We start from the raw sequence: 14,246 nt of genomic DNA, 5'->3' as shown, positions 1-14,246 counted from the left end.
AGCATAAAACATGCACATTATGCCTTCTGAATTCATACCACCCTGAAGCCTGTATTGTCCCTTATTGAATCTGCACCACTTTCTTATTTTTCTGAGTCATAGTTGTTTCCTCCAGACGACACAGGCATTATTTGGGAATCTGATCTGCTTTTATAATATATGTGGAAATCTACTTGTTTTGTATCTTTGAATTTGTTTATTTAAAGTTTAGCTAAAGTTAGGCAACATCACCTTCCAGAGAATAAGTAATTTAAAGAATCCAATGTTGCTTGCTAATATTGTGAATCAGTGCGGCTTTGTCTGTTGCCGCCTTTTTTTTTTCATAGGATCAAATCACAAAACAAAACCAAACTCTCTGAAGCGTTTGAACAAACATGCTCGTGACAGTCAAGTTTATTTGACATTCATTTTGATGTGTTTCCTTTTTTTTTTTTAGTTTTGCATGGTGGGAGAAGGCTTCATGTTATTTCCAGCAACAGAAAGGAATATCGTGACGCTTTCAAGCCGCTCTGTCATCCACCTTCACAAAGACGTCAGATCTCTGAGAATGACTTATCTTTGTCAGTGAACCTGAAAGTTAGCGTGAAGAGGAGCGACTGCTCACATGTTGCAGCCTGTATTAGCATGTCTAAAACAAATCTCTAAAGTGTTCACTTATTTTGTGTAATTGTATTTTCTATAAAAATACTTCATCTGAGAGATTTCCCTGAGGATAATTTAAACTTAACAGACCATTTTAGAATAGTAAAAGTGTATCTTCAAGGTCAGATTTGCAGCAGCCGATAATCTAATGATTGCCAGCAACATAATTTTTTCCATTTTGAATGTAATAAATTCAATGATTATAATAAGTTGTTAATATTTTAATAACATAGTAAAAGAAAAAATCAACCATAATTGAGAGAGTGTGCATCTAAATTAATGAATATGACGACTATCTTAATATGTATGTATTATTTCAACATTATTGGAAAGTTATTTCATTATTGATTTAATTATACATTTAAAATGGATGGAGTTGTTATTGGACGTCTTTACTGGTTCTCTCACTTCTATTAGCTGCTGTTTTTCTGAAGCTATGGAAAAGCTCAAAGTTACTGTTACCAGATAAAACATGAAATCCACTGAGCGCCTGTTAAACACATGCACGGCTTCAGTCACACACGACTTCAGTGTGAAATAAAACAGAAAACTGCAGACTCTGGACGTTGCATCGTCCATGATGTTGATGTTAGAAGGTTGCTGTGACAACGCCGGTGCTGCCGTTGAGCTCCGAGCAGCGCAGCCCGAGTGAGCTTCCAGCAGCTCTCGTCTCACTGACCTCGAGTAGATCTGTGTGAGGAGGGTTTTTTTTTTTTTTTTTTTCCCCTCCCGAGCGTGGTGCTGTTATGTAAGTTAGCACGGAAGCAGGAATCAGCGGCGCTGCTTGTTGCGATTGAATGAAGTGAACTAATACGACAGATTTGCTCAGGGTGAGCGATCAATGAAAGAAACTTGATGGATTCTTGCAGATTTGGAATTAAGTATATCTTGGATTAAATTTACATCTGCATACGTCATGGAAAATAAATAGAGTAAGATTTCATGATTATTGGAATTCAGTTTTATATTTCTTATGTTAGTATTTTGGGACGTTCGGTTTATGTGCTTCAGAGACAGCACTTTATGTCCTTTTGCGTTATCTATTTTTATAATCCTCAACAGGGGGAAAAAAAATCCCCACCATCTTGTCTAAAAGGTCATGATTTTTATTCAGTTTATTAAAAAAAAAAAGCCAAGTTTCCAAATATGTATTAATAGAGCTATCCATGCTTAAAGGTTGAGTATGTTTCTGCAACACCCACTCACAGTCTTACTCTCTTGTCTTTCTCTCCCTCCATCGCAGTTCGCTGGAGGCTGCTGCCGCCCACACACTCCGTCCTGACAGCCATTTACATTCAGAATAGCCCATGTGAACACATGCATGCCTTCTGATTTGTCACATTTGCTCAGATCACTGCGTGTTTGCGGGAGACTGCTCTTAGTGGCAGGTGGAAATATGCCCAACGTCCCCCCCACTTCCCCGCGGGGGTCGGGGTTCGATCCGTGTCGTCCTGAAAACGTTCCCCCCCCCCCCCCCCCCCCTCACCCCCCCGGGTCGAGGAGCGACTCCCGATCTCGGCGGGCCGACGCGTTTTTCACCTCCTCGCTCACGCGCGGCGTTACTTTGCGTTTCTTCCTCGCTCTCGTCATTATTGTGCAGTTTTATGCCAACATCTTCCACAGTTCAAGTAGGAGCCCTTGGAGTTGTTTCCATGGATACCAAACAATTAGCTAGGATTGAGAATAGAACCTGGAGAGAAGCCTATTTACAGGCTTTGGGAGCAGGGAAATCATCGGATGACAGAGTGTCTTCATTCTCTGCTGCAAAGAGGGGGAAAAAACAGCTCCTTTGGGTAATAGGTAATTTAAAAAAAGCCTCGACAGATCAATCACACGCGAAGATGAAACAGCCGAGTGAGGACCGGCGTGCCGCTTGATCACGCTCAGAAGTGTCACGTGTGGCTGTTGTTGTCATCTGAGCGTCTATTATACCTGCTTTATTCACGGGCATGGTGGGGTAGTGGTTAGCAGTCCCTCCGCACTGTGAGAGGACCCTCGGTTTGAGTCCAGTTTTCCCGTGTGGAATCCCCTTGTATGTGTGATGAAGTGCTGCCAACGTGTCACCGGTTCATCACAGGACACACACACACACACACACACACACACATAGTAGTACCCATTGTAAACGGAACCTAATAAATATCTTTATAATATACACAAAATCCACTAAAAGCAAACTTTTCCGGTGTTTAGCTGTGGTTATTTGTTTCCCTGCAGACATATCAGCTTCATATCTATAAATTAGGTCTAAGACAACGGCCACAAGCTGCTGGGCTTCGTTCTGGCTGAAACACTTGAAAAAGGCCAGTAGGACTGTATCATGAGCAGGTAACGTAATGCACCATCCAGCTTCCCTGAAGTTCACAGACTGAGGTGGTGCGTCATGCTTTTATCCATAAATTCAGTCAGATATAAAAAAATCACACAGTGTACCTGTATTTGTTCATTTCGTAGGCATCTATTTGCATTTTAATCCACATATACTTTCTGTTCTTTCTGAAGTCACCTCGGAGTTTCACCAGTTTCACACCCTCCAAGTTATACATGCTTTACCAAAGCCAGAAGTAAAATCATGAACGTTTATCCTACTTACTCCACTCAGCCAGAGTGTCGTTGCTCCTTTAACTGCTCGTATCTGTAACACTTGGCCATCACGTCGTGCAATATAGACCTGAAAATACTAAGTGCTGCTCCGGCGCAGCGAAGTGCACCGCGCAGAAAACTAGCACTCAAGACGATTATTGAAATACGCACAAATGGTGAAATAATTCGTCTAATATAGAGGCCTGAGTACATATCAAATGCAGTCACACATATCATCTAATGTTGTGTTTCGCCTCTCCTGCTCATAAGATGGGAAAGTAAAGAAAAAAATAAAAGTGAGGTTTCTGCTTCCTGACCCTGAACGACTGTACGAGATTCCTTCTACAGATAACTTCATCTTCTTTGAACTTCCATTCCTCAGAATGAGCTGACAGTAAAGGCCCCAGTTTGAACTGAACAAGTGACAGTTTTAAAGTATAATCTTTCTTTGTGCCGCGGTTCAGAAGGAGACTTGTTGGCATTTCATGGCCTTTTGCACACGGGGCAGCGTTTCCACTGTGAAGAAACCAGCTGTCCGCTAATGCTTCATCCTTTCATCCATAATCTATGCTCGCTTCATTAGAGTTGCAGGAACATGAAGCAGACCATGTCGAGGTAGCGTATACACTGAGAAAACATGCAAACTCCGCACAGAAATGGAGTGGCGGCTGCTTCTGCGCCTTAATAAAACTCGTCTTACATCTCTGCAGCTGGCACACAGAGGTAAAGATTACAGGGTAATATAAGACTCTTGTTGCAGTGGCTCCATCGCCGGTGGTCAATACGCAGCCATGGAAAGGAATCATAAGATACAATTCCCTGAAGATAGTTGCTCATACTTTTATAGATCCGTGTTCTTTTTCAGAGTTTGTACTCAGCTGAAGTCAGACTAAGACCGTCGGTTTCCACATGACTCATTAAAGTCTTCCTTCCAAAATAGCCTCCCGTCAGCTTCCTCCGGCCCCGGATGCGAAAAACTTTCCCCAGTGGCGGCTGCTGAAAAGTGGCCGCATTTAACAGAGAACATACAGATGTCTTTCACTCTGTCACAGCGTCATTGTTGTTGGTGGGGTTTTTTGGGAGCTGTCGCTGTTTGTTCTCGTCGGTGTCAATCTTCAGCTTGAGCTTCATTGTCCTGGTTTTCCTGCTTGTGAAAAGTGTTTGTGATTCCTGATTCTGTCCCCCCCCCCCCCCCCCCCCCCCCCCTTCTTATATGTGACCGAGGCAGCAGTTGCATGGTGACGACACACGCTGTGAGTTGGCTTTAACTGTGTGTTGCGACCTTGTCCAGAGGGCAGAGTCCTAAGATTCCAAGTGATAATGCAAAAATGTGACAATTCAAATGTTACCCAGCATCTTTAGTTACAGTATCTGTCAAGCCGTTTGCTCTCTTTATGTAATAATTACACAATCCTGTTTCATTCTTCTTTGGAGCTGTTGTTTAAATTCTCGGCAGTGTGTGAGCACTTTGTGTTTTGAGCCAACACACAGTTAATTGTCAGTCACACCTCTTTCCAACTGTAATAAATTGAATCTGTTTTGGCACCAGATTCAATACGTTAAATATTTGGATAAGCCTGACAAAACGACATAATTAATTTGATTTTCTGTATTTTGTTCATCTTGTAATTGGCTGCCTGATTAATGGAGCTGCGGTTTATTGACATATGCCGCGTTGTGAAACGTGATTGCATTTATATAGCAGCGACATGATGAATTAAAATGGCCATAGCAGTGAAGCTAATAAATCTGGCTCTCATGCTGAGCTTGTGTAAAAACAAAAAACAAAACCATAGTGTGACCATGTTGCTTTCTTTTTTTTTTACTGTGTACTTATTTGCCACTTTTTCCTCATAGACCAATCTCGCAGGGCAAGTTTTGCCTCTGTAAGACAGTCAAGCATGGAGACACCTCCGAACGCGACCCCGCAGCCCTTCAGACAGCCGGTGAGTACGGTCCAGTCACACCGGGGCCACAAGGTCCGCCACAAGAGCTTTCAAAGTGCAGGGTTATTTTTAGCCCCGCTGTAAACAGCCCGTGGACTAATATCACTGCGCTGGCCTGAAATAATGACCTTTTTTTTCTTTAATTTGTGTAATTTTCAGAGTTTTCTCAATCGGCGGCTGAAGGGCTCCATCAAGAGGGCGAAAAGCCAACCCAAACTGGACCGGACCAGCAGCTTCAAGCAGATGATCCTGCCCCGGTTCCGCAGTGCTGACCAGGAGAGGTGAGTGACCCGAGAGCAGCCGCAGCATGTCCGCAGGTCAGACAGCTCTGTTTGCTGAATTCATTTCTAAATGATTGTCACCGGATTCCTGCACAAGGAAAAATATTATACATTTATCTGTGGACGCTTTGGTGTTCACAAATCATGGTAATCTTTTGTAATCCATTGAAATAAGGTCATCTGTCTCCTTTTCATTGTGCAGTTTGAATGTGCTCGGATAATTCTTCAGTGTTATCTGTTAAAAACGCACCATAGCATCGATTTCTGAGTGGAGTGGGAGGTTTGATGGTGCAGAGACGGCATCGGTACGTGGATAACGTGAGCAAGAGAGGCCTTTTCCTTTTCTGTCAGCTGAACTAGACCTCGCTGGAGAGAGGGTGCATGAGTGTGTGCATGCATGCGTGTGTGTGAGAGAAGGAGGAATGGGTAGACGAGTGTGACATTCAGCAAACTTCCCCAGCTGGAGGTGAATCACGAACGCTGCGGTTGGCTTGAGTGTTAGCAGTCTTGAGATGGAGAGTGCTTCCAGCAGATTTATGCCGTTAAAAATCATGACAATTAAGGACGGTTGTTTTTTGCAGTGGTTGACTTGAAATCAGATCTATTCCCAGCATGTTGAGGACATTTGAAGATTCTCCTGCAGAGCGGCTCCACCGTGCTGGGATGATGCCGACGTTTCTTTCAAAGGTCATTCACACACATGGCTGCTCTTAATTTTTCCTCAACATTTTTTGTCCAACTCTTAACAACTTTGTCAACCTTGTGTGCGAACATTTGGACTTTTTTTTTTTTTTTTTTGTCAGTTTTAATAGGTTGTCATTAAAATTTGGTCATCAGCAGCTGTGGCTGAGCTGCAGGAGTCAGAGTTGGTAGTTCAATGTCGATTCGCTCATGTGTCAGGGTCCCAAATGGCTCCCGATGGAGGTTTAGCACTTTGCATGACAGCCGTCACCAGCGATGTGTGTGTGTGTGTGTGTGTGTAGGTGTGTGTGTGTGTGTGTGTGTGTGTGTGTGTGTGTGTGTGTGTGTGTGTGTGTGTGTGTGTGTGTGTGTGTGTGAATGTGACAGTTTAAGTCGCTTTGAGAGTGCTGAAGCAGCACCCATCTGTCTTCTACACGGCTTTATCCAGGGTAGCAGGGCTGCAGCCGTCCCAGCTGACTTTGGGAAAAGGGCAAGATGCTCCCTGGACAGGTTGTCAGTCCATCACAGGGGACACACACACACACACACACACACACACACACACACACACACACTCCAAGAGCAATTGAGAGTCAGAATTTTGCCTCAAACGCATGTTTTTGGAGAGGAAGCCCGGAGTTCTTGGACGCATATAGAAGAGAAACATACAAAGTCTGCACAGAAATCTGTCTGTGGGGTGAAAACACAAACCACTTCACCACCGTGCCGCCCTTCATCACCTCAAAGCGCTCTGCGAAAGGTTGCAGCCATCCTTTTCAGTGGGTTTACTGCTGCTTTGGTACAGCAGTAAATCGTTGTTTCTTGAAAAGAGACGCTGGGACCAAACACAAGTGTTCTTTTGAGGGTATTGAATTTCACTGATGATGAGAAGTTCAAAGAAAAGGGGGCAACCAGAGGTGTTGTAAAGCCAGAACTGGATTTCAGCACCACAGCGGTAGATTTTAAAGACAGTGAACAAAACACGTACATGGCTTCTTCTTCGGTGTTTTTCCAATGCTTGCTGAACCGCACAGCTTTCACTGCACGTTTTGATCATCCTTCATCTGAAGATATTCCACAGGATGTTCAAGGCCAGCGCAAGCGACGTATTGTTTGATAGAATTTAGATCACACTGTTCAATGATGAGCGCACGAGAAGGTACTAGAAAATATAAAACACACGGGTTAGAATTCTGGTTTACAGAATGACCCAAACTGTTTTCAGAAAGTTAAATATGAGGAATATTATAAAAACCCTTATACTCAAAAAACAGACCAATCTTTAAATTGAGCCTGATCCCACACAGAGCAAAAACAAAGATTGCTGCTTGTCTTCCTGGGCTCGATACGGCGGGAGTGACACCAGCTCTCGCACTCGATAACGGATCGTTGGCTCAGCACCAACAGCTCAGTCTTTTCAACGATCCAACGGTTAAAAAGTGATTGTGGATGTCTTTATGCTTTTATGGTGCTGTCAGCACAAAAAGCCAAGTACCAGACCATTGTACTTTGTTGAGAAAAAAAAAGAAAGTGTGATTGGAGAACTCTGTACTCGGTGTAATATATTGCGCAGCATCCTTTCATTCAGTTATTCATGTGTGAACTGTAGTTCCAAAACCGGTGAACTTGCCAGCTTTCAGGATTAGTCAATGCACTTCTGTTGCTCTTGGCTCATCCCTCTAGCTGTAGTAAACCTGCCCTATATATGGCTAATTGATCATCGTCACGATATCGACGTTCACAAATAAAACGCCGTGAAAAACTGACTGAACCACGATAAGTCATGTATTCATGCTCCGTGTAGTCACGTCAACGCATTTGACCGATTTGACCTCGATTGTCTTGACAGTTCATCTTATTTCAAGTCATTATTTTAGCATTACGTAATACCTGCAGGCTAAAAAGGCAGGAGTCAGAGGACCAGAAATGAAGCAAAAAGGACTGTTGTGCTTCTGAAACGCTGCTAGTTTGGACTTCAGTTGCGGATCTGTGATGACAGGAAAAGAAAAACGAACCTGGCTCAGTTGTGTTCTTTTTTTAATTGGGTCCAAGAAGACAAAGAGCACTGTTTATGCATGTCATGTTGCGATAACAGTCTTCAACAACATTATATTAACATCTCACATGTTTAATATCGTGCATTTCCCACCGGCTCTGACTGACAGACACAGTTGCAGCGTGACTGGAACTTTCTTCGCCGTTGAATTCTGTTTACAGAAACGTGTCTAATAAGCCTACAATTGCTGCTATTTGGTTGCTCTGTGATTTTTGGCCTCTAATTGGCTCACGCAGTTTGCTGTCCTCACCAATGTGGCGCTCTCGGCAGCTGCCAAATCCTCCTCTGCGGCTGTGCCAGCGCTGTCTGTTCTTTATAACCGAGATTCTCGCACGAGCATTGTTTTACGTTTTTCTTGGGGAGACTGTTTCCTCAATTTTTTGAGTTGAAATCGTGGCGTAGCGTCGGGAGCCGCCGAAGCAGAGCGAGGACGCCGCTTCCACCCTCCGCCCTGACGGAAAGCAGAGCCTCGACGAGTGAGGGACGCTGCCTTTAGTGGTACCTTCACAGATGGCTCCGGGCTGCTTTCAGGCACCGACTGAAGATATTCATTAGAGCGATATTAATAGCAGCATTACAAAACAGTTTCTCCAGCCGCTGCAAGGCTGCCATCAGAGCTGTGACGTGTTGCAAATGAAGGGATGAGGTGCAGGCGAGTAAAAAAGCTCATTGAATGTGGAGCACGTATCCTCTCTGCTTAGAGAAGAGGAGTTAGGTCTGTCTGCACAAAAGATTAAACAATACCGGCCTGATTGTGTGCACATTTACACTCCTACCTTCTGGATTCATGCATTTTTGATCAAGTTTTCATTTTGTAGTGCCTGGATTGTTGTAAGCTGGTTTAGTCAGGGCGGATTAGAGCTCCGGAAAAACACATGAATTAGGTAAAATATATATTTTTAACAGGAATGCATTTGGATTAAAATCTAAGATGGACCCTAAGTAATCCAGTTAAACGTGTTCTTTATCATAGTTATTTAAAGACACTTGATATTTTGAATGTTTCTTTGGTGTTGCAGTTTCACAAGCATCGTTAGAGAAATTAACAAATCCGTCTTTGATATCAACAAGCTCCATTAGATGAGAGATCGTACGCGCACGTCGCCACTGCTCAGTATCCCGGTGCAAAGCGTTCAATCGTCAGTGATCTACAATTCATTCAGGTTGAATATAAACAGGACAATCTGCTCACTCAGTCAGAAAGAATTCAAACGGATCAAAAAAAAAGTGTCTGTAAACGCAGCGGCTCTCTTTTGTAATTGGTGTTAGTCGGTTTAATAATGCAAACATACCAATTAAAGGCGCCTCCTGTAAGAGAAGGTTGGTACCTAAAACCCTCCTGATGGAAGCAGCGGAGCTGCTCGACACCGCTGTGATTTCCATGGAGATGCAGAGACGATGGCTCGCAGCACCGGAGGCTCTCCTGACAGCTGTTTCTTGTTTTGTATTCTGAAGTGAGGTCAGATCCCGGCGGAGTCCTGCTTGCATTGTGATCAAAATTTTATGCAGTCCTTGCAACAGGCCAGTCACGAAGCGCGTATGGAAGAGACGCAGACGGAGAAAGAGAGAAAAAAAAACAAAAAAAAAACGTACTGCTGACAGAACACTTTTCCTGCAGCCACAGGAGAGGCCTAACAGACGTTTCCAGGGCAGGTGCGGACGTCAAACGCACGGAGAGACGAAGACGAAGAGCGCATCATTTAGCACGGGACGTAAAAACACCCTCGTTTTTTAGAAATGATTGATGAACCCGAATGCAGGAGGCTGCTTCCGATGTGTAAACGAATCAAACCGAGACCTAAAGGTGTCGGAGTTAAAGAGGCGCTCGTCCTCTTTCCCCCCCGAACCGAAGCCGCTCGCCGCTGCCTCAGACAGCTGCCTTCACAGCCTGCTCTGAGTTCTGCCCACACACACTTAATTCACTCAGTAGTGTTAAGTTGACTTTGCTATAAACCCGCAGCATCCAACTTCACACTCTAGCTTTCCAGCGCAGCTGCTCTACCTCTGCTGCCAAGTTGCTTTAGCAGAGTATTTTTTTTTTCTTCTTTTTTGCGAGTGCTGCCCTCTGCCAGCGCCGGCGCCTCACGCCGGATGATTCACTGCAGATCAACATTAAAGCTGCCCTTAAATTAGCGTTCCCTATTTCCTGTATGATTAACATGTATTTCTTCTCTAACCCTCCTTTATTTTTGTCTCCTATATTTAAACCCAGCGTGCAAATCTTCGTGCGGATGAGCGGCACATGCTAAGCTTTTTAGAGACGGTTTAACGTTTAACTGGCTCGCTTGCTAGAAATAGATGTTTAAAATGCGATAAAATGTTTGCTGTCACAACATCGAGCAGCTGAGTCACCTTTCGATGTCTTGGTACGTCGGCGGTCTCTCACACAAACCCTCACAATCTACATTCTTCGTTTGATGCGAGTGTTACACTCTGAATTTAGTACTGAAGCTTATTTTCATCCCCCTGAACACCTGATTTTTCCCCCTGCTTCAAGTCGTCTATTGCCCCCACCGATCTGTTCGCTGCTGCACTGAAGTGAGCCGAACCTGACAACCTAAACACACCCCGAGGCGAGCGTAAACACACCCCAGGTGCATTTAACGCAGATTTAAAGGAAGTCTGCCTGTTCATGCTGCGCACCCTGTAATGGGTGACAACATCTCGAGCTGGAAACACTCATATCTCTTAATGAATTCAAAGGAATCATCAGGAATTACTGTGTTTTTATTGTTCTTCCATATACATATATTTTTTAACAAGTTTAAATAACTTGATGAAATTCAAGACATTTGAGCACTTCTGACCCCATGGCCTGAAGGACAAGATCAGAATTAATAATAATAATAATAATAATAGTAAAAAAAAAAAAAGGATTTCATCAAATCAACATAACTTGAGAAGTGTATTTTTGGCGTACCTTGATCTTTGCGATCCATATCTCACATCTCCTGCAAAGCGATTTACTGGATCACAGTGTAAAGCTTCAGCTGCACTTAAAGGGCAGGCACCCACTCAGCTGCTGAGACACACACACACACACACACACACACACACACACACACACACACGCATGCACACACCGTGTACGTTGTACCGATAAAGGGTTTAATTTTGTTCCCCTGCTTTTCCCTCCGCTCTCAGCCGCAGAATGGTTTTCCTCGCTACATTTTTTTTTTCATTGGACACACTGACCCCGCTTCACCTTCCTGCTTCCAAATCCACCACTTTTCTGGTATTTGATAGAACTGCCCTCTTCCAAAGGTCACTCTATGATCAGGCCATTTTCCATCCCTCCACTTCTATACCGCTGAGCCGTGCTTGTGCTTCAGGTCAGGGCAACGTTACGTACGTTTCTGGTGTTTTTGGTGGATTTTTTTTGTGACTGTGAGGAGTTGCTTTGTCAGATCTGAGCCCCTGCAGGCCTCAACTCAACAACAGACCAAACTGCAAACACAACAAATGAAAATCTGGAAGCTTTAACTTTTCCCTCACTCCTAATAAACGGCACGGAGCGAACACAGATCACTCTGAAGTGACACTCGAGCACTTTTTAAAGCCGCAGCGATGTGGGATACATGAAATGAAAACAGCAGAATAATTATATCTGACTTCTGAAAGTGAGTTTCTCTCTCTTCTTCCCCCACTAGGACACGCTTGATGCAGAGCTTCAAAGAATCCCACTCCCATGAGTCCCTGCTGTCTCCCAGCAGTGCAGCAGAGGCTCTGGACCTCGTTCTGGATGAAGATGCCATAATCAAACCTGTCCACTCTAGCATTTTAGGACAAGAATACTGCTTTGAGGTCTGTTGAGTGGTTTCATCATATTAATTTATTCACCCTGTGATGGCGGTGTTGCAGTTTAAGGGCCATCTTGTATCTTTTCTTTCTTTGTTTTTAAAAATTAGATCAAAATATTTGTTATTGAATTTGACTCTTAGACCTGGGGGGACTTTTGTGTACATCTCCCTTTGTTAGGTGTGTACAAACTGATTTTTAGAACGATCTCGGACTGAAAAACAAATACGGCAAGTCTTATTATTGGTAATCATAATCAAAGGTTGATGGTAGAGTTCACCTGAAGTGAACCTTGCGATCATCAGTAACATCAAAACCAGCGAGGACGGTCGTCTCGACGTCCTCCTGCTTCTTAATAACCAGAGAAACAGAAAATGACACAGTGATCAACGGAACACTGCTTCTTTACCCGTGTAGCTAAAACACAAGACCTGAATTGCTTCCCCTCGCGGGATCGCTGTTAGTGAAACCACCGCAGCAAAATAGCGAGTTTAAAAATGATTGATTTACCCAGAGAGGCCTAAAAAGCACCACCAATTGACCCTAATGTGCCGTAAAAATTAGGTGATGCATTACTTGCTTCGCAGTTGCTTCTAGTTGCTTAGCTCCGGGTCCCCTGATTTATCCACCCCGGAGTGTGACAAATAATACAATTAACTCAAAAAGGGTGAATAAAATAGCTTGATGTGTCTGTAGTTTCGTAGAATAAGAGATGCAGGTGTTCAGGGTAGAGAGAGCACACGATGCAAGTCCAAAGAAAGTGTCTACAGTGTCTGATACCTAAATTTTATCAATATACGGACACTTTGATATCAAGTTCTGTTAAATCCATAATCCACGTCACTTTAAATTCATGCATTCCAATGAGGGAGATGCAGTTCTCTGCAGTGACGTATATCGACACGCTGTCTGTCATTGCGGTTGACGTTGAGCAGTGAGCTTTAAATCTCACTCGACGTGAGTTCAAGTTCATCAGAGACTCGCGTGTAATAGAAGATAAATCGGCCGACCGCAGGCTCCATTATAGTAATTCTTCCCTTAAAGGCAACTGCTGTTTCTGATTTGTTCACGAGAAATGACAGCGTTCTGAGAGATCTCACATGCGTGCTGAGGGCTGCACAAGCCATCCGCCTTGAGACGCGGCCGGCGCTGTGGCGGAGAAGATTTCACGTCTCTCAGCTGATTTTCCAAATTAAAGTTGAAGGGAAGTCATTTTGTTGTAGCTTTGAAAAAAAAAAAAAAAGACACAGGCTGCAAATGGACAGTTTTGGTGCAGTTTTACTGTAATATCCACAACTTTTGAAAATAGACTCATGTTTAAATTGTGCTTTTCTATCTTTTGAAATGTTTTCAAGCTTTCTAAAAAGTAACTGCCTCTAAAATAAAGGTAAAAATTTATTTGCAAATATGACTTCAATTAACAGGACAGGCCCACTGGACGTCAGATATGTGGTCCTGATTTAAGATTGATTTTACTCTGCAGCGTTAGACGGGGCCATTGTCTTGATCTGGATCCAGTCTTGGACTGTTTTTAGTTTGCTGTCGTTTGTAGATTTCCATGAGAAAAATACTTGAGGTGAAAGATGTAAAGAGTTGTATGGCTTAAAGAGGGAGATGCACACAAAAACTGTTATCATTTTCTGAATAGCATTGTTGATCGTTGCCTCCGCAAACGTTTCATTTTCTGACCATGACTATACTATAATGAGGAGTTTTGTCTGCAGGTAACCACCAATTCAGGGACAAAATGTTTTGCCTGCCGTTCAGCTTCAGAAAGAGACAAATGGATTGAAAACCTACAACGAGCGGTCAAACCGAACAAGGTAGATTCAGTTCCGTGCTCACGTTCCACGAGCGCCTGGGTGGACCTTCATCCTTCTCCATGAGCTCTACATCCATCTCATGAAGGGTGGGACATTAAGAACAGTTATAATCCAGTAACAGAATTCGCCGTTTCAATTTCAGGATAACAGCAGACGGGTGGACAACGTGCTCAAGCTGTGGATCATCGAAGCTCGGGACCTCCCGGCCAAGAAACGCTACTACTGCGAGCTGTGTCTGGACGACATGCTGTACGCGCGCACCACCAGCAAACCCCGGACCGACACCGTCTTCTGGGGCGAGCACTTTGAGTTCAACAACCTGCCTACCATTCGTAGCCTTCGCTTGCACCTCTACAAGGAGACGGACAAGAAGAGACGCAAGGTGAGCGCTTGGTGTTTCACTTGCGATCGATCGTCGAAGTCATGTTTGGAAATG

General features: G+C 43.8%; 1 protein-coding gene across 3 annotated transcripts in view; it reads left to right on the top strand.

Moving 5' to 3' along the window:
• Window positions 1-14,246, top strand: part of LOC115409770 (ras/Rap GTPase-activating protein SynGAP-like) — a 39,196-nt gene that overhangs the window by 7,482 nt on the left and 17,468 nt on the right. For 2 of the 3 annotated variants that reach the window (XM_030121047.1, XM_030121045.1), the window contains exons 4-8: window positions 5,083-5,171; window positions 5,331-5,452; window positions 11,840-11,993; window positions 13,712-13,810; window positions 13,932-14,192. In XM_030121047.1, coding sequence (XP_029976907.1) covers window positions 5,083-5,171; window positions 5,331-5,452; window positions 11,840-11,993; window positions 13,712-13,810; window positions 13,932-14,192 — 725 coding nt within the window. The remainder of the gene's footprint in view (window positions 1-5,082; window positions 5,172-5,330; window positions 5,453-11,839; window positions 11,994-13,711; window positions 13,811-13,931; window positions 14,193-14,246) is intronic. The other variant, XM_030121046.1, reaches the window with a different exon arrangement.

Source organism: Salarias fasciatus, chromosome 22, assembly GCF_902148845.1.
Source record: "Salarias fasciatus chromosome 22, fSalaFa1.1, whole genome shotgun sequence".
Classification (NCBI taxonomy): domain Eukaryota; kingdom Metazoa; phylum Chordata; class Actinopteri; order Blenniiformes; family Blenniidae; genus Salarias; species Salarias fasciatus.
The sequence above is the reverse complement of the archived record's forward strand: the minus strand, read 5'-3'. Positions and strand labels throughout refer to the sequence as shown.